At 38.4% G+C, this 21,807-nt stretch overlaps 1 protein-coding gene across 1 annotated transcript in view; it reads left to right on the top strand.

Annotated features, from left to right (window-relative positions):
* The first annotated feature begins 525 nt into the window (after positions 1-525).
* The window catches only part of ALKBH8 (alkB, alkylation repair homolog 8 (E. coli)), a 43,606-nt gene continuing 22,324 nt past the window's right edge, over positions 526-21,807 (top strand). Inside the window, exons 1-6 of the mRNA XM_009999388.1 lie at positions 526-657; positions 3,396-3,636; positions 4,656-4,787; positions 5,672-5,767; positions 7,144-7,248; positions 10,244-10,314. Coding sequence (XP_009997690.1) covers positions 526-657; positions 3,396-3,636; positions 4,656-4,787; positions 5,672-5,767; positions 7,144-7,248; positions 10,244-10,314 — 777 coding nt within the window. The remainder of the gene's footprint in view (positions 658-3,395; positions 3,637-4,655; positions 4,788-5,671; positions 5,768-7,143; positions 7,249-10,243; positions 10,315-21,807) is intronic.

Raw genomic sequence — 21,807 nt, 5'->3', positions numbered from 1 at the left:
GTTCAGTGAGACATGAATAACTTAGAAGCTGATACAAATCTCATGATAGTTCCGCATATTTTATTTTATTTTCCCCTTGTCCTGCTCTAGAGGGACTGCAAAGAGTAAGAGATAACCAAAACTGCTATGTGAGAACAGGAGGGGCAGGCAGGTTAAAAACTAAAAATCGATGTAACGACATTATGTATAAAGGAATGAAGAGGAAGAGAAAATTAAATCTAGCATCATGGCATTCTTTCTAAAGCTTTATTTTTGGGAGGGATCCTCTTAATAAAAGAGAGTTTAATAACAAAACTTCAGCAATGGGAAATACGATGCTATTGACTGAGGAAGGATGTACTTTGCAGGATCAGTTTTGCCAGCCCCAAATAATAAATAAAATCTGGAATTATCTGAAGTCCTATTTCTATCCTAGAGCTGGCATAGAAGACAAGGAGGCTATGTCTCTAGACTAGACTGATGTATTTTATTTTTCAGGCAGGACGTTTACTATGTGTTATTGCTTCTACTTCCCAGATCACCGGCATGGAAGTTAAAACCAGTGAAGACCATTTGAAAGTAAATAAAATGAAGAAGAAAGTATTGAGGAAGCAGGTCAGAGCTCAGCATACATTGATGAGACATGAAGGCATTGAGTGTGTTTCCCATGCCACACAGGTGACTGGTAGTTCTGATTTTGATGATAGCAAGAACATGCTGCTTATCTCTGTTCTGTTCTCACACATGCTTCCTCTAAAATGTGGGTTTTCTCCAAAGTGCAATTCCTGAAACTAGTGAGGGTTTTCTGTGCCTCTTTCATTTCAAAGCAGGACTATTCTTCAGCAGTTTAATGTCTGTGGAGAGACTTTGATGCCCTTTGGATTTTTTAAAAAAATCATCTGAAGCAGTAGTTCCTTGGGTTGGAGAGGAAGAGGAGGTTGGAGAGGAGGAGGAAGCATGGGAAATGTTACCATGTTGAAGTAGAGAAACTTCTTCTCTTTCTCTGTGTGACTTTTTTTCCCCTCTGGCTTTTAGCTTTTCTGTCTTTCTTTCCTCTGTGCTTATCTATCAAGTGTAATTTGTCTCATCTAAACTTCTTGTTAAAAATGTGTCTTACCTTCAAAATCCTTTCCACAATGTTTTTTTCACCTAAATTGGTTTAGGCTATGGGTGTTTGGGAGTTGAAATGATTGACTGACTTGTAGCTGTTGAAAAGGGGACAGCTTTTTCTTCTCTTCCACAAAAAGGGATAAGATAGGAGAGAATTCTGCTGCCTTATGATGTTCAATGAACTTTACCATAAGCCATTTGATTTCCTAGCCTAACAGAAGACTACTCAGTTTTTTGATTTGTAATTTTCTGGCACAGTAGAGAGTTACAGCAGATCAGAGGGTGACCTTGCAGACACTGGTGTAGCAAAACGTTAAGTGACAGGAACTTGCAGACGGGAGAAGAAGAGTTCTTAATTTCTTTCCCATCAGCTGAGGGGAAATGCTAATGGTTTTAAACATGGTAGTGACAGAGCAGTGTCATTTACTCTAGCCTTGTTATTCTTGGTCCTGCATATTCTTCCCATTCAAATACGGAAACATTGACTAGATCTTTTTAATTATTATTTTTTTGGTAACAAATGGGGCTTAGTCTTCACTCAGATTGCATACCACATGGACATAAGCTAACATAACTAAGAAATTATGTGTGTATTGTAAGCTCTTTGGAGCAAGGACTATTTTTAGTGTTGCTTGGGCTTGGGTCCATCATCCAGGACTTGTTTCTCTTGACACTGCACAAGATAGCAAATTATCCATTAATCAAAGAGTAATTTTGAGGTACAGCAAGATCTTTGTTGATAACAGAATATTTAAGTGAGATATGAAAAAAAAGGTAGTGCTAGTGATAAATTTGTGTTAAGAATACTGAAAATGTGTTCAGGCTTTGTGCAAGGGTCTGGTTATATAGAACTTGCTCGGTTAGGAGAACACAATCAGTAGCTGTACATGCTGCTGTTGTGCAGTGATGATCTTTGTAGACAGAGTGTCTACAGGCAGTGAAAGCACTGGTTTGAGTCCCTGCATTTTTCCTACACACATCTGCTCTCCATTAAAGAAATTCTAGAAAAAAACAATTAATAATATGGTCACCTTTGAAAAACGTGATCAGTCATGGACAGCTCAGTGCAGTGCTAAGAACATGTGCTAACAGAGCAATCACAGCAGGCATAATCACAGCAGTACTAACTGTATAATTTTTTTAAAATAATCCTTCTCTTCAGTTTTAAGCCTTATTTCCTGTCTTTTAGACAAGTGAAATGCTATCATTTGAAACAATTGAACATTTTACCAGCTGCCTTCAGAAAAGGTCAGAGAACATTTTTAAACTTTGAGGAAAAGATTGAAAGCTTTTTGGAAAGGTATTATATGGAATCAATCTAGATAAATTGTTGCTAGCTGTTTAAAGTCACTGAAGCTCAATCAAAACTTCAGACTAGTATCCTCATTTAGCCTTAAAAATGGAGTTAAACTTCTTTGAACCAACATTAGATTGAGCATCCAGTTATGGCAATCAACTATTTAGATGTCAAAAGAAGTTGTTACTGTGTTTTGAGAGGGATGTGTATTTTCAAAGGATATTTCTTGAATAATAATCCTTTGAAAAGTTCTTTTTTGTTGTTTCTTCTAATACTTGGCAAACCAGCAACACAAACTGCTTGCTCCTTGATAATTTTTGATATAAATTGCTATGAAAGCATAGAATGAAGCAGGTAGGCATTGCATGTGAAGTACTCTGCTTTAACTAAGGATGGAACATAAATCTCTTTTGTGCATAAAAACAAAAATAATTTTCAAATGAGTGTTGAAGCTCAGTTTCTAGAGGCTGCTGCTTTTTTTTGGTGAACCTGATATATGGGGAACAGGAGGTGAGTCTGGGAATATCGATTTCTCTATGCTTAGAGAGATTCCTTATAAAATATGATAAAACCTTTCTTAAAAAAAAAATCACAGTCTTCAAAGGTTTTTCTGTTTGTTTTTGTTAGTGGCAGGTGACAAGTCTCCAGAAAAATTTCTTTTTAGAAACCTCCAAAACTATGTGTAGCAGTGTCAATGTTTGCCTGCAGTACACTTGGTGCACACGTACCAGTTCAAAGTTTAAGTGCTCTTTTAGTAGTAACTACATGCATTAATTGAGGAGGTATCTCTGAGAAAAGTTGTAAGCCTTTCTGCCAGAGCATGTGCTGGGCAAACAAAGGTTGCCTTAGCCTTATGTACCAAGCTCATTGAAATGTATTTGGGATCCATAAAACAGTACTTATGGCCTTACTTTTTCTTTATAGAGGTACTCCCTTGGTAGAGGGTAAGTTTTAAATGATCCAACAGTAATCACTAATTCTCCTTTTTTAAAAATTTCTTTTCAATTAGAGCCTGGTTATTGCCAATGCTGGTCTGGGCAATGGGATGAGTAGATGCCAACTTCTCAGGATACTAGAAGAATATGGATTGGTGGAAACCCTTTTAATGCCACCGAATAAACCATATTCATTTGTCAAGTATGGGACAACAGAAGAAGCCAAGAAAGCCTTTGATGCCCTTAATGGAAAAGAACTAACACTGGAAGACTTTGGCCAAAACATTGTTCTATATATTAATTTTGTGGAAAAAGGTATAATTTTTTTTTCTGTCCTATATATCTGTCTTCTTGCATACTGCTTCCCTTTGCTTTTACTTCCTTGGTTGTAAATGTAGGTAAAATCACACTGTTCTTTGTAAAGACACAGAGAATGAAAGCCAGAATCTAAGATTCAGGATGTAAAATAATCTTTGCCCCTTGCATTTTGAGGTAGGATACCCTAATCTCGTTTACTTGGTGGCAAAATGAAAAAGGACTTTAAGTATTTTCCAGACCATTCAGTACTATATGTGAAGGTTTTATGATTAAGGAGCTAAATTCGGACCTAGGAGATCTTCGGACAGTTCATTGGATTTCTTGTGTAACCTTGGTTTTGAAATCTCTATCTCAACTCCAAGAAGGAAAATAAGTATAATTTCTTCTCTCCTTTTTTTTTTTTTAAATTTGGTTTTTGTCTCCCTTCTCTCCAGGCTTTTTTTATGGCTGAATATAAGGTATTTAGGAAAAGAACTATCACTCTATCAACTTTTGAAGTGCCTAGGTAAAGGAGAAAAGGGTCTGTACATTCTGCCAGTGAATAGCTTTGTTAAGCTATTAGGATCACAAACTGAATGTCCCTGCATCACAGACATTTTATATTCACCTGTAGTCTTCCATATTTGACTACAGATTGCTTCTCTGGACAGAGAGCCATCTGTAGACATTTGCTAAATCACTGAAGTTCTAGAAAACTAAAATTAAATGCAGGCAAAATCCTGAAGTTATCACAAGTGGGTTTGCGTTTGGCTAGTGTGGAGTCTTATTTGTGTTGTGCAGTGAAATTTAGAAAGTGCTTTGCATGATGCAAAATTTCAACCATGCCTTGTTTTGTCATGCCAAAAAGGGATCATACATTCACCTTATAAGGCCCCAATGAGTGCTCCATTTTATCATTATAGTAAATATTTTTACCGCTGTACTATATTCCCATACCTAGTAAATATATCTGTAGAGAACACATGGTCTTATTTTCTCTGAATAGTGAATAATATTTTCTCTTTCCATAACCCTAGTTTTCTGGCAGAATGCTGCTCCTGCAAGCTTGCCTCCAGGCCTAATGGTCATTGAAAAGATAATTTCTCCAGAGGAAGAGAAGAGGATGTTGGAATGTATTGACTGGATAGGAGATGAAGATACTGAAAACGGTGGGCAGAACCATAGAAATCCAAACTTCCCATGCTTTAATATGGTGGGTTTTTTCCCTACAGTTTTGGTTTACAAGAAGTCTGCATCTTGGTAAATGTAGTTCTTGAAACATTTGTGTATTTGTTTTTAATATTTTAGAAGTCGGGTCTTATGTTGTAAGTGATAAGCTCTTAGTGGAAACTGGTCTGAATTGATATACCGGTATGGATTTACTTGAATAATATTCCTGCATCCAGAAAAAATAGAAGTCTTTTTAAATTGTCTTATGCACAAGACTGTTCTGTGAAGGGTACCCTTGTAATTTGATGTCCAGCTGAGGAGCTGTGTCTTCTCTTAAATCAAAAATCAGTCAGTGAGGAAGTTGTTCAGAACATTTTCATGCTTTCACTTGAGCTCTGTGGAGTTAAATCTCTTAATAAATGAATTGTTCTTGGAATTCAGTTAAAGGTTTCTGTGTAAGTTTTGTTCCTTGGCTCAACACAAAGGATTATATTGACCTTGGCTAACAAGTAACTTTGCAACTGTTGAAAGTGCAGTATCTGCCTGTATCCATAGGACATTAATCAAGTGTGGGTTCAGAGACTGGGGTGAGATCAAAGATGCATTAAATAAGGCTCAAGAAGATAGGTGCTCTCTATGTTTTGCATGTACAAAAACACCATTGGTTTGTCTTCAAACTGTGGTGAATGTGGTAGCTCATGCAAATACAAGAAGTTAAAAGGCAGAAGTGTGTGCCACGAAGAACAAGAGTCATACACGTTGTTTCAGGTATTAAATAAAAAATGTTTAGGTTTAACAGGTCAAATGGAATAGGGAAGCATAGCAAAATGCCTGTACTGTTTTATGTAGTCTAGTATTACTTTAAACTTGTGTGTTTTTACAGCTCAGAAGACTTTAAAGCATAGAAGAGTAAAACATTTTGGATATGAGTTTTGCTATGATAACAACAATGTTGATAAAGACAAACCTTTACCTGGAGGTGAGAACTTCCCTATTAAATCATACTTGTTTTGCACTGATGTTGGAACCATCAGTCTTTAATCATCACAGATGTGGATGTGTGATTCTAATTAAAGGGCAGGTGAGAGTCTGATAAAAGGAGAGCATTTGTTGTATCCTAACCACACACTGAACATTGCTTTTGAATGGGGTCCATTCCAAGTTACTGTATGTACTTGAAGCTTGATTTCCAATTACTTGCTGCCCTTCTTTGAGGTCCAGTCAAAGAAGGCTTTTGGGATTGTGATTGTCATTCTTTTTAAGCTTTTGTTTCTTAAAATAATTGTGTTGCAAATTACACACTCATTTGTTCCGGAGTTGTGATGTGTATTGCTGTATATATTTAACTTGACTAACTTGAAGCTTGCTGGGTGCACACCAAAATAAAATTTCCTTTGGACTGAAGATAGTTTTGAAAAGGTTTTAGTAACTCTTTATTTGGAGTTGAGAGCAAAGTGAATGAGTCATCTTACAGCCTTAACTTTAAAAATAGTAAAATAGGGGATTTAAGTCTCCTCTAAAACTTGAAGGTGTTTAAGGTGATGCAGGTATACTGAGATCGTTGTAGCTTCCAACAGAAGGATTCTGGTTACAGTGTGGTTTTAACAGTGGACCTATAAAATAATGAAAACATTGATACTTGAGCTTTGAGATTTCTCATCTCACAGTTAGAATATTTTATGTGTGAGGAAAGCATGAACACTTCATTAGGGAGAACAATTAAAAAATAAAAATTGATAGATTCCTGAAAGGAGTGTTACTGACATGTTTGTGAGTGTTTCCTTTAACAGAACTTTTATGGTGAAGCCCTTAGATAAAATAGCAAAGCAAAGATTCAGTGAAGGACTGTAACTTTAATTCCTTTTTCAAAATCAGCTTAACTTCAGCAGATTTTTGTGGTGATATTTAATTCAGAAAAAGATTTTAGGGTGTAATTTACTTAGAGGGCTCTCTGCATATCTTCTGATGCTCTGCATAATAATTTTGATTTTTGACTGCATCTTTTTATTGAAGTTGGAGGAAAATTTGCCTCTGATTTTATATGCTTCTATTTATGTGCAGAAGTAGTGCAGTTTGCATGTGTAAGGAGGGGGCCCGACCCACTACTGAATGCAGAGGACTTTGAGGAATGGCTTTTCTAATTGTGAGGTGTTACAAATATATTGGACTTGCAGATCAGGTGTCAGTTGTGATGTGTGTTAGAGCACATGCAGAGTGATCATTATTAAAGATGGACTTAGGGATCTCTGAAGCTGTTTCTATGTATTTTGTCCAGTTATTGTATGTATTATAAAAAGAAAGGATAAAAATGTAAAAAGCTATCTGTTTTGCTGACAGTTTCTTTTCTGTAAACAGGTCTTCCTGAAATTTGCAATCTGTTCTTAGAGAAGTGCTTGAAGCAGGGATATATCAAACATAAACCTGATCAACTGACTGTAAATCAGTATGAACCTGGACAAGGTAAACTTGTTTGTCCTTCAAAAATTTTGAGCTTCTTACCTTACTCTGTGTTTTAACCCTGATAGATAAGAAAGCACTACACAGCCACTTGCTTGTTCCCCCTCATTGAGATAGGAGAGAGAACTGGAAGGGTAAAAGTGAGAAGACTCATTGGTTGAGATAGTTTATTAAGTTAAAAAAAAGACAACAAATCAAAGAAAAAAAAAAGAAACCAGTGAAGAATTGCTTACTGCCAGCGGACTGATGCCCAGCCAGTCCCTGAGTAATAGCATCTATGGTAAACTTCTGCCTTGATTTTATTGCTGAGCATGGCATGATATGGTATGGTATATCCCTTTGGTCAGCTGGGGTCACCTGTCCCAGCTCTGTCCCCTACCAGCTTCTTGTGCACCCCCAGCTGTCTCACTAGCAGGGAAGCATGAGAACCAGAAAGGACCTGGATGCTGTGTAAGAACTGTTCAGCAATAACTAAAACAGTCCTCTGTTGTCAACACTGTTTTCATCATAAATTCAAAACATAGCCCCATATAAGGTACTATGAAGAAAATTAACTCTATCTCAGCCAAACCAGTATAGTATCACTGAAAATCTAAAGAGAACAGCATCTAAACATGACATGGTGTAGGGACAGCTTGCAAGCACCAGCTTAGTGTTTTCTCTGTGACCAGCAGTGCTTTACATCTTAGCTAAAGTCTTCATACTGGTTTCTGAACCTGGGAGTTTGTGTTTAGAAGCACAATTTTTGATACTACTGTTAAGGAAATTGATGGTATTTCAGAGTCTAAAGCCATAGCATGAAAATTAAACATAAAAAGATGTAGGAATAAATAGTCATACTTGGTTTTGTAGTGAAGTACATCGTTTCAATCCATACTCTTCTTGCTCCCTGTGTTAGATATGCAGTCTCCATGAAACAGCTCTTGCTGTTAGTACCTACAGTATAATATTAGTATCTGTGATGAATAGACTCTTAAGTATGTCACAAGCAGTGTTCCCTTGAATAAGGAATAAGAAATTACTCTTTCTGTTATCTTTCCCAAACTGGAGACATCTGGAGAGAAATGTGCTTCTAATCACACCCCTAGGGAACAAATCATGTGCTGTGCTTTCTGCTAAAGTAAGTAACCAAGGCTGAGTATCTGGCTTCCCTTCTAGAGCAGATATCTCATTTGTCCTTAGGAAGAAAGGACAACAGCCTTCTCTTTCAGAATTAATGTCTGACAGCTAATTCAGTGTCTGCCAAACAAGGGTCTGGAAAACTGATCCTATTTGTTTATCTGTTTGACAGTCTGTTAAATTGATACAGTCATGTACTTCTGGCTGCAGCATCAGAGGAGATTAGTTAGAATTGTAGATTTCTATTGAGAATAGAAACATTTTTTAAAAAAACACAAAGCAGAATACCCTTTTCTAAGTCCAAATTGTTTGGATATGAATGAGCACAGAGTGCAGACAGATTAATACCTCTAGTATCTGTGTTTCAAGCCAGATTGTCACTGGAAATTATACTTGACATTTTAAAAAGTGATTTGTGACTTTGGGTATCTAAGCTGTAGGGCCACACTTTAGACACATTAAATTAATTCCTTTTTGAAGTCACTTTTTTCATTCAGGGTCCTAATAGTGTTTGAAGTTGTAGATTTATACTTCAGAATTACCATCTACTTTTGAATGCTTAGGTGAGCACTATGGGCTTCATCTGAGATTGTTTAGTTTAGTTAGGAGTCTGAGGGGAGATCTCATTGCTCTCTACAACTATCTGAAAGAAGGTTGTAGGTAGGTGAGAGTCAACCTCTTCTCTCACGTGAATAATGATGGGATGAGAGGAAATGGCCTCAAACTGCTCCAGGGGAGGTTTAGGCTGGATATTAGAAAGAATTTCTTTACCAAAAGAGTTGTTGGACAGTGGAACAAGCTGCCTAGGGGAGTGGTGGAGTCACCATCCTTGGAAGTATTTAAAAGAAATGTAGATACAGTGCTTAGCAACATCATTTAAGCACTGAAAGGGTAGATGAGGTTATGGTAGGGGGAGTTAGGCTATGGTTGGATTCGATGATTTCAAGGTCCCTTCCAACCGGGGTAATTCTATGATATATGGAGTGTAAGCAGCAAGTAGGTAGGTCATTGTGGTCTTGATTGAGTTGTCTGGGTGATGCTCAAGAGAGCAGTTGGTGTTCTCTTGTTGTACAGTGAATTGCACTGACATCAGTGCACATCTGAGGGCAGAGTTTCAGTGCCTTATACTGAGGCAAAGCAATGAGCAAACCACAGATGCGTGTCTTCTGCTCTGGTCTGACTGATTTTCTGGTCTGACTGATTTTCTGTCATTAAATGTTGGCCCCATAAAACACTTGTCTTGCTTTCACTGAAATTAATGGGATTAAGAATATTTAAACTGGGAGGTAAAATATGGCATATAATAAGAATACTTTATAGGGCTGACTGATGCTGTTATGAAAAAAGTATTTTCAGCTCAGAACTTAATGTCCAAAATGAATGTGAGTAGAGCTTTTAATAAGCACATATAGCTGCTCTGGCTTTGATCCCATGCGAGTTACTCCATCTGTCTGGGCCTGCTGTGGTGTCAAAGGAAGGCATAGTTGCAGTTCTCCCAAGCTGTCTGCTGGCTTTGCTCCACTCCTGGCTACAATTCACCACCATGCAGTGAGATCTTGCTGTGGCATACACACTGCTGCTTCAGCACTTCTATGTTAATGTGTGGCATGACCTGTGGGGAATGGCATCTTCTTTCCAATTAGCAGATCTGAAAGAAAAACATACCAAAAAAGCTGTCCCTTCAGTAATTCTTAACTCTGTGTGGTTACTCATACAACAGATGCACTGTCCAGAGGTTAGCCTAGCAATAATGTGTGCAGTTCGTTTGTTCAACCATACATCCCAGTTTTCTGTATGGACATCCATGGAAATAGAATTTGCTAACAGAGATACCACTCTAGTATTATTGTACTGACTTTTTTGGTTTTCTCTTACGCAGGAATTCCTCCTCATATTGATACACATTCCGCTTTTGAGGATGAAATAATCTCTCTCAGTTTAGGAGCTGAGGTAAACTTAATGTTTATATATATTTTGATGGTGATTTACTGAGAACTGTAATTTTTATATTGTTTAATACAAGTTAATTTGATTTTCCATGTTGTCTGAATTTAGTATTAAGCATTAAGGTATATGCTAATTAAATAAGTAACTGCAATGAGATGTTGTCACTGTAAGATTTGCCAGTGATATCAGAGATACGTTGTTTTTAAATCTTGGCATCTGGTTCTCCATTGACCTTTCTTCATTTTGTGTTTACCTTAGAAAGCACATCACTCCTGTTAATGTCTCTACTTTGATTTTTTCCCATGTCATCTCTGGTTTGCTTAAACCTCCAATTATTTTTTTATTCATTTACATACATTTATAGTAGACTAATGTAGATGTGTTACCTGTAGAAGGTCCAGTCAGAATGTAAACCCTGCTGAGCTAGTTGTGGTGCAGGCAGAGGTAGAGTCTGATCTTATGAGCTTCCAACTTACAGATGATGTAGACAAAGAGCAGGAAGAGAAATGAAGAAACAGTGAACTAGCATGAAGTCATGTAACATATGAAGAGTAGGGCTGAAAACAGTCTGTATTATCTAGTGTCGGTGCTCTAGTTAGTGTCTTGATTTTTGTTCTATTTGGATTAATCTGGTTCATCTATGCCCACCTGTGTTTTACATAGTAAATGTTACTTTTTCTGCCTAAACCACCACTACTGCAGCAAGTCTTTGCGGGTCTTCCCATCTTCTGTGCATTTCTTGGGAGTGTATTCTATGCATCTGCAAGGCCGGCTTCCATTGGTTCTTGGTCTCTGTGTGACAGGGTAGCTAAATATGTTGCTGTGAATTCCCAAGATAGTGGATAACTAGGAGCTTAACAAGACAAAGAAGAGGTTATCACAGTGGATAATAAAAGTTTGACTTTTGAATCTTTCCTGGGACTGTGAGTGAGTCTAAGGAAGGATAGCTTATTTATTAACTTGTGTGGCAGAGCCATGTCTGTTCTTGGTTGCTTAAAAAGGGGATGTCAGTGTTGCCAGTCCTCTCAGCCTGATCATGGATCTATTTGTCCACCACTCACAAAAGCATCCACTTGAGCAGGAACATCTAGGATTAGTTGTGAGGGTAGTACACAGAGTGGCAGTAGAGTTCTTACTGCTTTTTGGGGGGTGATTTTTCAATCTAGGGGCTACTTCCTCATGGCTTCTGCGCTTTGGCTGCATTGTTGTCCCTAACAGTGCCAACACCACCATGCTAGGTAGCACATAGGAACACCCATTTCTCCCATGTAGAGGAGCTCTCTAGAGGAAGGGCTCTAATTGATCTCCCATGCAGTTAATCAATCCTAAGTTTAATTTTTCTAATACAGGCTGAGAATTCAGAGCAGCACAGCAACAGTAGATGACCTCAACTTACAGCTGTTGATTGATTCTGTAAGTAAAAAAAGTTAACTTAGTTTACTTTATAAAAACTATATTGGTGCTGTAATTTCATGTTTTCTGCCTCAGTTGTCAGCCTCAGGCTTTCTTACCCTTTCCATTTCAATTTAAAGGCCGGCTCTGGCACAGCTGCTGTTTTACTTCATTGATGAGGCACCATAGGCAGTGCATTTCTAGATGATTATATAACAGCTCACCTTTGTGATGGTCTCAGAGATGGCCAAAGGCAGTGTGATTTTAGTTACCTGAGAAATACAAACCTTTCCAGGAAGTGGACTGCCCTGGAGCATCATGGTGCTGTTAAAAATTGGAATGTGTACATGTAAATCAGAGAAACATGCAGACTTGGGCCATTTCTAGATGTTTCAAGCTTAAGTATTGGACAAGGTCTGTTATATAGCTCCTAAATTTCAGTGCCTTTTCCTAATGGGCCATTAATGCACTTTTTGGCTGCAGAGGATCAAAACACACACAGTAAAACAAGGCAGTGGCCCATGAAATGCTATGTTATTTACTGTCTTGTCTTTCTGGTACTTCTACAACCTTTTAAGATATCCTTGTGGTTTTGTGCACTTAGTTCTTAATATGATTTTTAAATGTAAATATCAATTGTAGTAATACATGAGTTAGCTGTTGTAGGAATTAAGCCCCCTACTCTATTCCCATCATAGTTTATTAAAATTTACACACTCTGATAATGAATAATTGGAGTTTCATATACAGCAGCAAACATTGTTTTTTTTTACCACCTCAATAAATTAGGCTGCAATGTATTGGAGAACGTACAAGAAAGCTTTATTTCTTACCCTTTCTTTACTCCCCTCAACAGTAAATGCACTGTTAAATAAAAAGTGCCATGAAGAAATAGCCTTGCAGCACAGCTGGTCTGTATCTTATTTCAGAAGTTGGCTAACCAGCCACTTCAGAGGAAGAAAAGAAAGCACAATGTCTCATATTCTTATGCTAAGTTATAGAAAGAGTTTTTCTTTCAATTGTTTATTTCCTTTCCTTCCAGGATCTGAGTTAGGCAAATTCTAGTAACTGAAATAAATGCTTTGGTTTATGAAAATTTCAGATTGGAGGGAGCCTCTTGAGGTCGTCCAATCCAAGGCCTCTGCTCAAGTGGGTTCGGCTAATGCAGGTTGTCTAAGTAAGTGTCTAGCTGTATTTTGAGTATCTCTGTAGATGGAGATTCCAGAACCTCTCTGGGCAACTTATTCCAGTGTTTGACCTCTGTCACAGTAAACAACCCAGTTTTCTTGTGTTTAGATGGAATTACATGGGTTTTAAATTATGCGCATTGTGTTTTGTCCTGTTGGTAAACACTACTAGGAAGAGTCTGTCTCTCTCCCCTTCCATTAAGTATTTCTACACATTGATAATAACAATCTTATCTAAGCCTGAGCAATCTTTCCTTCAAGCTGAAAAGTCCCAGCTCTCGCAACATCTCATATAAAGATACTCTTTAATCATCTACGTGGCCCTGTGCTGGACTTGTTCCAGTAAGTCTGTTTTGATATTGTAGTGGAAAGCCCTGTCCAGTCCCAGTACTGGACATAGTACTCTAGATACATCCTCACCAGTGTTGTATAGAGAGGAAGGATCACCTACCTTGACATGCTGGTGGTACCCTTTCCAGTGTAACCTGGGAGGCTGTTGGCCCTTTTTTAATGCAAGAGTGCCTCAGTGGCTCATGTCCCACCTTCTTGTCTATCAGGATCCCAAGGTACTTTCTGACAAAGCTGCTTTCCAGCTGATCAGCCCACAATGTGTAGTGAGTGATGAATGGGTTTACTCCTGATTAGGTGCAGGACTTTGCACTTCCCTTTGTTGAACTTCATGAGGTTCCTGTTGACACCAGTTCTCCAGCCTGTCCAGGTCCCTATGCACAGCAGCTCAGCAGTCTGGTGTATCAGCCACTGCTCTTGGTTCTGTATTTTCTGTAAACTTGCTGAGGGTGCACTTGCCCTATGGTCGTTAATGAAAATGTTAAGCAGTGTTAGCTCCAGTATTGACCCCTAAGGTACACCACTAGTGACATGTATCTAACTGCACTTTGTGAGACTGACTTCTTCAGTGATACCTTGCAGTCTAAACCACACTACTGAGAATCAGTCTCTTCCTCAGTGGCGAATGTGCTTCTCCTGTAATAAAGCATTTTCTACTATTCTGTTAGAGGAATTACTGTAAGTCTAATTATGCAAACTTGATTTATATTGAAAAAGGAATAGTTATTGGCACGTAGCATATATGTTCATATAAAATTTGAATAAATAATCTTGAGAATAAGAAAAATTGCATGGTTCTTCACAACACTACATTTTTCTTGCATCAGAGAACCTACAACAATCCAAGTTCCTATGCTTGTGTGAAAGAGGTGGAATATAGGTGTGAGACTTTGTTTCCTGTCTCAGTAACATGGAACAGCTTTGTGAAGAGGCACAGAGAAATCAAATGGCTCAGTTTTGTTCTACTTGGTTCAATATATTGTGTTTTGGGGAATATATGAGACAGATTGAACTTGATTTGAAACAGAAAAATCTCACTATTACTTTGTACTTCTGCGTAGCTTATAAAAAACACTAAATAGTTTGAGGACAAAACAGTGAGATGTGATGGGGCTTTTCTGTAATGCTCCAGGAAAAGTGAGGGTCTCTGGCTAATCACTTCTCTATTTTTTACCCATTTCTTTGGCATCTCCTAGTAAATTACAGAATAAAGTGAGACTTCCAGAATGTCCTATGGGCTTCTAATGGCATTTTATAAATCACCACATTACCCTTTCTTTATAGAACTTGACACACTGAAAATATCAATGAATATCGCTTTCATTATTGTGTTACTGAATACAACTTCCTTTAATTCAGAAGTTGTCATAGTAAGAGAAGAGGCCAGGAGATAAAATTAGTTCAGGGTGATTTCTGTTAAGGTTAATGGCAAACCGTATGTCCTGTGTCCATGAATTTGAACAAAGTATTGCAAAACAGGGAACAGTACTTTCTGTTGAGAATTTTTTGTATTGCTTGAGTTTGGTGTTATTTTCAGTGCCTCCATTGGGTGTCTCTAAAGATACATAATTTTGCACTGTTTTGTCTTAAGTGCCTTCCCAGGTTTGCAGCTGTACCAAAAAAATTCTGGTTAAAGCCTGTGTCAGATTTCCTTTTGCAGGCTTGTAGCGGGAACTTGATCAATATCGGGATTTCTGTTTTTCCACTTTTCCTCATTTGCTATTTTACATGCTGTCGTGTGAGCCTTGATTCATTAGAATTTTAGAAATACGGAGGTAGCATTTCTATAGTGAGCTACGTAGTGCTATAAGAGTATCCAACCCATGAAAGAATTTTCCCTTCCTGGCTGCAGATTTTGCCCCCAGTGAACAGGTAGTGACACCCTATGGTTCCTTATCAGCTCTGCCCTGTTCTGTCCAAGATTGTTGTGAGGACATCCACCATGCCATGCCTGAGGGTGAAGAACTGTTATAGTTTTCTTGAAAGGTGTGTTGTGTTGGCACTATCCTAGTATTTATGTTTTTCTGTCCCATTTTAGTCATATCCAGCAATTGGAAGCCCCAAGCCTGTAGTTCCCTTATTAGCTTCTGATTTTACTCTTTGAGTGCCTTTCTCTGCTTCATATCCCTATACGTTGGCCTGGCAAAAGGCTGGTATAAACACAGAACTGCTGTGATGCTTTAGCTGGGCCCCTGATTTAATGTCTGTAAAAGAGAAGTGTCAGGGTTTTGAGTCATGTTCGTGTCTCAAGGTTAAACAGTGGGGCTGTGTGTGGATCATCTTTGACCTCTGCCTAACTTCTGTTCATCAGAAGACGTATTCATCATGTCTTAGCTTGCAGTTATTAAGTGCCTTGTTCTATAAAGAAAAGCTATGAATCTCTTAAGCTTTGAAACCAAAGTAATGTTACAAAGAAAAACTCCAACAGGTCTTTTGAAATATGTATGACCGATGGTTGTCCTAGAACTGATAGAATGAGATATCCTGCTATTACTCATCTCTCAGGCTGATAATTGAACATTTTTTCCTGCACTCTTGGTTGATCTATTTCTGGTTTGTCTTGATTAACAAACAGAAGTCTGTAGCTGCTGCAGCAGCACCTGTTTCTATAATAGCTGCTTGGGAGGTTTTATCAGAAGCTTTTAGAAAGTGTAGATTGTACCCAGCCTTTCATAGTTAGCATCTGTTTCATGTCTTGTATGATTTCTAACAAGGTAGGCAGGCATTTGATAAATGTGGTGGTAACTTGTATTAATTTTGTGGTCCTGCTCTTATTTTATCTTGGTTAGCTGCTGATTCAATTTAACTTACTGTTTACATTGCTTTATTTTTCTTCTGAGGGAAGGCAGAAAGCATCTTATCTATGTAAGAAATTATGCTGGTTGTGACTATACTAAAATTTTTCCACTGTCCGTGCTAGTAGCATGACTGTAGGAGGTGGAATAGTAATAGTAGCAATCAATATTTAATACTAGTTTGGATTGGCAGAACCAATCTCTGGACCCAAATGGAAAAAGTTAATTTTAATGACTACAACATGAGGCATTGTACGTGTGAGTCTGGTGGGATTTCTGAATCTTTATATTGTGCTTTTGAAATCTGTAAGACAGGATTTTTGAGCTGTACCCTTCTTACAGTCATGGATTTTGTTAGTTCTTGAAAGTGGAAACCCAAAGGGACTGTACTTATAATTGTATACTGGTGGTATTTTAATTTTTGAAAACTATTGAAGAGCTACTCCATGTGGAAGGTGTCCTGAGTACCATGAGTTAAATGCATTGGACTTCATAAGTCCGTCTCTCCTGTTTGCATTTATTCTATATAAATATGTCCTATGTGTTTCTTTTCATGTCATACCATAATGTGCTGAGCTTGGATCAAATACAAGAACGAACCTTCTATTGATGTTATTGAATTGTACCCCCTGAGATAAGCAACAATGCCTGTAGCCCTTCTTAGTAGTATTTATAAGTCATGTCTTTTTTGGGGAAAGTGAATATTCAGCAAACATACGGTTCTGAGTTTTTATTTCTGTGTTGGATGTCTCTTCCCTATTTACATACATGATTCTGTTTATACATGTCAATTTGTCTTGCTGATGTTTCCACTCAATCAGTTATTTTAACCTTTGTAAGGCTCTTGAAAGTCCAGCTTTCATGTAAATTGTTCGGAGGGAACCTGTATCCTGCAATACCTAATCATCTCCTTCCACAGCCTTGATTATTTATAGGCTTACTCCTATTTTAACTTCTCTGAGGTCTTACATTTCCTGCCAGTGGGCCAACACTGGGCAAATAGCTCTGCAAAGCTTTGTCTCCTGTCTCACTTTTGTTGGATTCATCCCAGCCTTCCTTCCACTCCTAAGAAGAAACTTGTCATCTACTGTGTCTTTCCATAAAGCTGTTCCCCACTGTGCAAGGCCTAATAATCCCTAAATTGCCTAGAACTGGCAATTCCTTCAGCAGTGAGGAAGGGAGAACAGCCTGTAGTTTGCTTGTTGTGGAATCTCCAATCTACAGAATATGCTGTGACTTGCTGTGATATTTCTCCTGGGTCTCCAAGAGTAGGACATAAACTTACTCCATTCTACATAGCAGTTTTGTGATATCTTGCACGTGGTCCATTATTTTGGCTACTGAGAGGGAAGGCAGAGCTGCAGCTCCTCCTGGTTTGTACCACTTTGCTTGCTTTCTAGTCAGTTGGTTGTTCTTTTTAGCATCCTATATTTTTTTTTTTGAGTCATTGGTGGTGAGAAAGGGATGTGGGAAGAATGTTCTCTTTGTCTCCTGAATTCCTCTGGGCAGTTGCACCAACAGTGCATCTGAGGTGAGTGTGGAAAGATACAAAAGAAATTGCAATTAGGAATTAAAAAATTAAATACACTCAATGTTGCATGGAAAAATATGTAGGGATCCTCTGAAAAATGTCATATAGTTTGTTAGTTTTCTCACAATCACACCAAAATCCTACTGTGAGTGAAACACTTTCTAAAGAGTTTGAAATCAGCAGTAGGGCTTATGATTTTATGACTGTGCTCATAGCTGCTAAATAATGAAGGAAAACTGCATAATTCCTTAACCAACTTGATTCTGTTTTAACAGAACCTGATGTCTCTAGGCTATTTGCCATTTCTGTAGTGTGCTTATTTGGTATGCTGAAGCAGCATAATTTCATTTCCAATTCTCAGATGTCTGGCTGTTAGAGCTTTACTGTGACACACAAATACAGATACTGAATTTTTCAGTGGAAAAAAATTTAGTCTTTAAAAAGTGTCTTGCTATTGCTAGAGATTTCTAATTGGTTTTCATGTGGTAAGAAATCTGTAAATAGAAAAAATACTGAAAAAAAAAAGATTGTGCCCAATGTTGCTCTTTCTAAATTAAAAGCATTTTTTTTCTCTTGTTCCCCTTCACTCCCTCGATGTACTCTTTGCTGTGACATACTAACTACTCTTCAGTGGTGGTGGGATGAATTAACTGTTTAAATATGAAGTTGCTATTTATTCCTATGAAAAATGTAATAATTGTAATAGCAGAAGCCAGCAGAGCATTTAGATTTACATTTCAATTAATGTTTTTACAGCTGAAGTGGTTTTTCAGTCGGGTTTTTGATTTTCGGTCTTGAAATAAGGTTCAGTATTTTTATAGAAACCTCTGTATTGTTTAGTAGTTACTGATTATTTTTTAAAATAACTTTTAATTGCAGTGATAGGTTCATCAGTAGAAGTTGTTGCTATTCCCCCATGTTATTTTTAGAAGATCAGTACCTGATGCATGAAATGGAATCCTGGTGTCTGTCACAAATTACCAGCAAACAAACTGAACTTGGGGGCATTAAAAAGTCATTATGTTTAGCTGTTGCATTTCAGCCGTACTTCAGTTCTGGAATTCAATAAAGAAATCTAATTTCATTTGCCAGTGATGTCATCTCTATTGTTATAAGAGCCTATTTTAAGACTGTGGCAAATTTCATGTAGAAATTACAAGCAGTCAGCCAATGATAATAATCACAAGTAGTCTATAAGCAAAGAAAGAAGCTTAACTTGTTAAGCTCCTGCTGTACTGTGTATTGTCTCTCTTGGCTTTCAACTGGACTTTATAACACCGGTCAGTGTAGCAAGTGGGGTTTTTGAAGCCTGTGGGCATTTATACTATCTTTACAAATCTGACCATACTGCAATCTTCTGTTTCCGATTCTCTTTTCATCTGTATTGAGTGTTTTGGAGGGGGGTTCTACCCAAGGGCTTTTGCTTCAGTAGAGTTGACTCTGGAAATTTTTGTTGAGGAACTGGCAATTTAGAGCAGTTAAAAGTGTTCTGGAGCCAGAGCTGTCAAACCTGTGGTGCTGATATACTTAACAGAAAAGTTCTGAATCAAGGCAGGGAGAGGTGTGTGCTTTTACCAGAGAAGAAAGTATGTGGGCACCCTCTTGGTGCACTGCAGGGGCAGTGCAGGGGAAGCTCTGGTTTGTTTGTTGGGGCAGCAGAGGACTTGTTGAAAGGAACCAAGATTGGTGTTGTACTTGAAAGCAGGGAAAATGGACACTCTGTAGTTCCTTGTGAGATGTCGTTGTTCCTCATCTTACTCTGTTACTGCAGTGCACGTTCATGCAAGCCATTGTAAATTAAGGGCCAGATGCTGAGGGCCTGGCAGAGCTCTTTTGTAAAACTCTTGACTGCATTATGTGAGGACACTCTGAGCTACTGAAGCAGATAGAGGGAATAAGAAGAAAGAGATAATCTTACTTGTGATGAAAATCAGCAGCATTGGAATACTGCCTATCCAAACATCAAAATGTGGTTTTCCTATTTTATTGTTTCATCTGCTTTAAATTAATATATGTCTTTCAGATGTGTGGTACTTCTGTGGGGTAAAAACAGCAATTGTGTGAATTGATAGAACAGTTTCCTTCAAACGATTTTAAAGAAGTCCTTTTGTGTCGTGCTGTGTTTTGAATTATACTTAATGGCATCAAGAAGATGACTTTCATTATTTATTTTTATATTTAGGTTTATGTGCGTTTGTCTGCTAAGGAATTACTTTTCTTTGTGTCTTCAAGCCATTTCTGTAAACTCATACCTAGGTCTTTGTTCCTCATTTAATTTCCCATTTACAGTGAAGATACAGAGGATTAAGAAACAGGATATACAGTGTCTTGTATACTGTGTCTTGTTAACTCTTGTGAGGTATGATGCAAGAAGTAGTTCAGGAAGGCACAGTCTGCATGTCTTGAATTCTGGCAATTGTCTGTGATTTTAATGGTCTCTGGGTTGGTTAGATGGAGTTGTGTGAAGAAAGGCTGGTTGACCTTAGTTTCAAGATCAGGCTGAGTAAACTCATCATTTCATGCCTTTGAATTACAGATTTTCGGCACTGGACTATTTCCATACTACTTTTTCAGTATGTAGGGGGCAAGATTATAGTAATGATAGTGCAGGAAGAGGTTTTAATTAAGGCAGGACTATTAAAGAGTTGAGGCATCTGCTGAATCCATACTTGAGTGCCTTATTTAGTAATTTCTTGTCAGTTGTATTCAGTCCAGGGTTAAGACACTTGCTTTTTAGCGTTTACAAGTAGGTGTGTACATCTGCACTGTATGCCTGAGCTCTGTTGTAATCAAGGGGGTTGAGCCAGTCCAGCCTAGGGGGTGATTCAGCTCACACTGAACTAGACATTTACTGTCTGGTTTCACACATTTCAATTCCCTAATAGGATACCTAAATCTATGCCCAAATGTAGATAAATTAACCTTGAACTGAATGACTGTTCCTACCCTACAAATTAGAGTTTGCCTGCATTTCTGTACTGCAGCATTACAAGCAGAAAATTGTGACCTGCAGAACAGAGTAAGGTCTGATGAACAATCCTGATGTTTGTGGAGAGTGTTTTCCACTATGCAGGATAATGAACATGCAGTAATGAACATGCAGTCAGTTTTGCCCATGCCTTGAAATACACTGAGCCTATAAGGCCTTGGGCTATTATAGCAAAGCAGTGGCACACTAGTACATGGTATAAGTGTACCACCCTGAATATAAGTAATTCAGGTCGTCTTTCCTGGAAATGACTCTCCTTACTGTTGGTGTTTCTTATTCCACATTTGCTAGTGTTACTTGAATAAGGGCTGTGTGGCCCTTACACTAGTTCTGTTGAAGAAAAACTTGCAATTAAATGTTTTAAGGGTTGATGACAGGATGATAAATTTACAGGTAGGGTGGCACGGGAATAAAATTATGGGTGAAGAGAGTCCTGCTACATATATTTGAAACATTGGTAACATGGAAATAAGTGATAATAGTGTGTTTTCACAGATATTTGTAAATTATCAGTGATTTTAAAAGGTGATATGCTCTGTTTGAACCCTGAAGTGTTTCCTTTTCTGCCTAAATATTGAACATCTCTTGAGAACTTGCAAGTTTTTGATATTTGAAGGAACTACAGATGTGCCACAGCACCACATCTCTTTGTATGACCACGTGAACCGCCCTTTGGATGAGGGAAGGCTGTGAACTTTGTCTACCTGGACTTTGGTAAGGCCTTTGACACTGTGTCCCACAGCATTCTCCTGGAGAAGCTGGTGAATCATGGCATAGAGAGGTTCACTCTCGGCTGAGTAAAAATCTGGCTGAATGGCCAGGCCCAGAGACTTGTGGTAAATGGGGTCAAATCTAGTTGGTGGCTGGTCACCAGTGGTGTCCCTCAGGGCTCAGTTTTGGGGCCAGTCTTGTTCAACATCTTTATCAGTGATCTGGATGAGGGGATTGAATGCACCCTCAGGAAGTTTACACGACACCAAAACTGGGTGCGAGTGTTGATCTGCTAGAGGGTAGGAAGGCTCTACAGAGGGACTGGACAGGCTGGATTGATGGGCCAAGGCCAACTGTACAAGGTTCAATAAGGACAAGTGCTGGGTCCTGCATTTCAGTCACAACAACCCCAGGCAACACTACAGGCTTGGGGAAGAGTGGATGGAGAGCTGCCCAGCAGAAAAGGACCTGGGGGTGCTGTCTGAGAGCCAGATGAACGTGAGCCAGCAGTGTGCCCAGGTGGCCAAGAAGGCCAATGGCATC

Source organism: Chaetura pelagica, unplaced genomic scaffold (genome assembly GCF_000747805.2).
Source record: "Chaetura pelagica isolate M959 unplaced genomic scaffold, ChaPel_1.0 scaffold85, whole genome shotgun sequence".
In the NCBI taxonomy this organism is placed as follows: Eukaryota; Metazoa; Chordata; class Aves; order Apodiformes; family Apodidae; genus Chaetura; species Chaetura pelagica.
The sequence above is the reverse complement of the archived record's forward strand: the minus strand, read 5'-3'. Positions and strand labels throughout refer to the sequence as shown.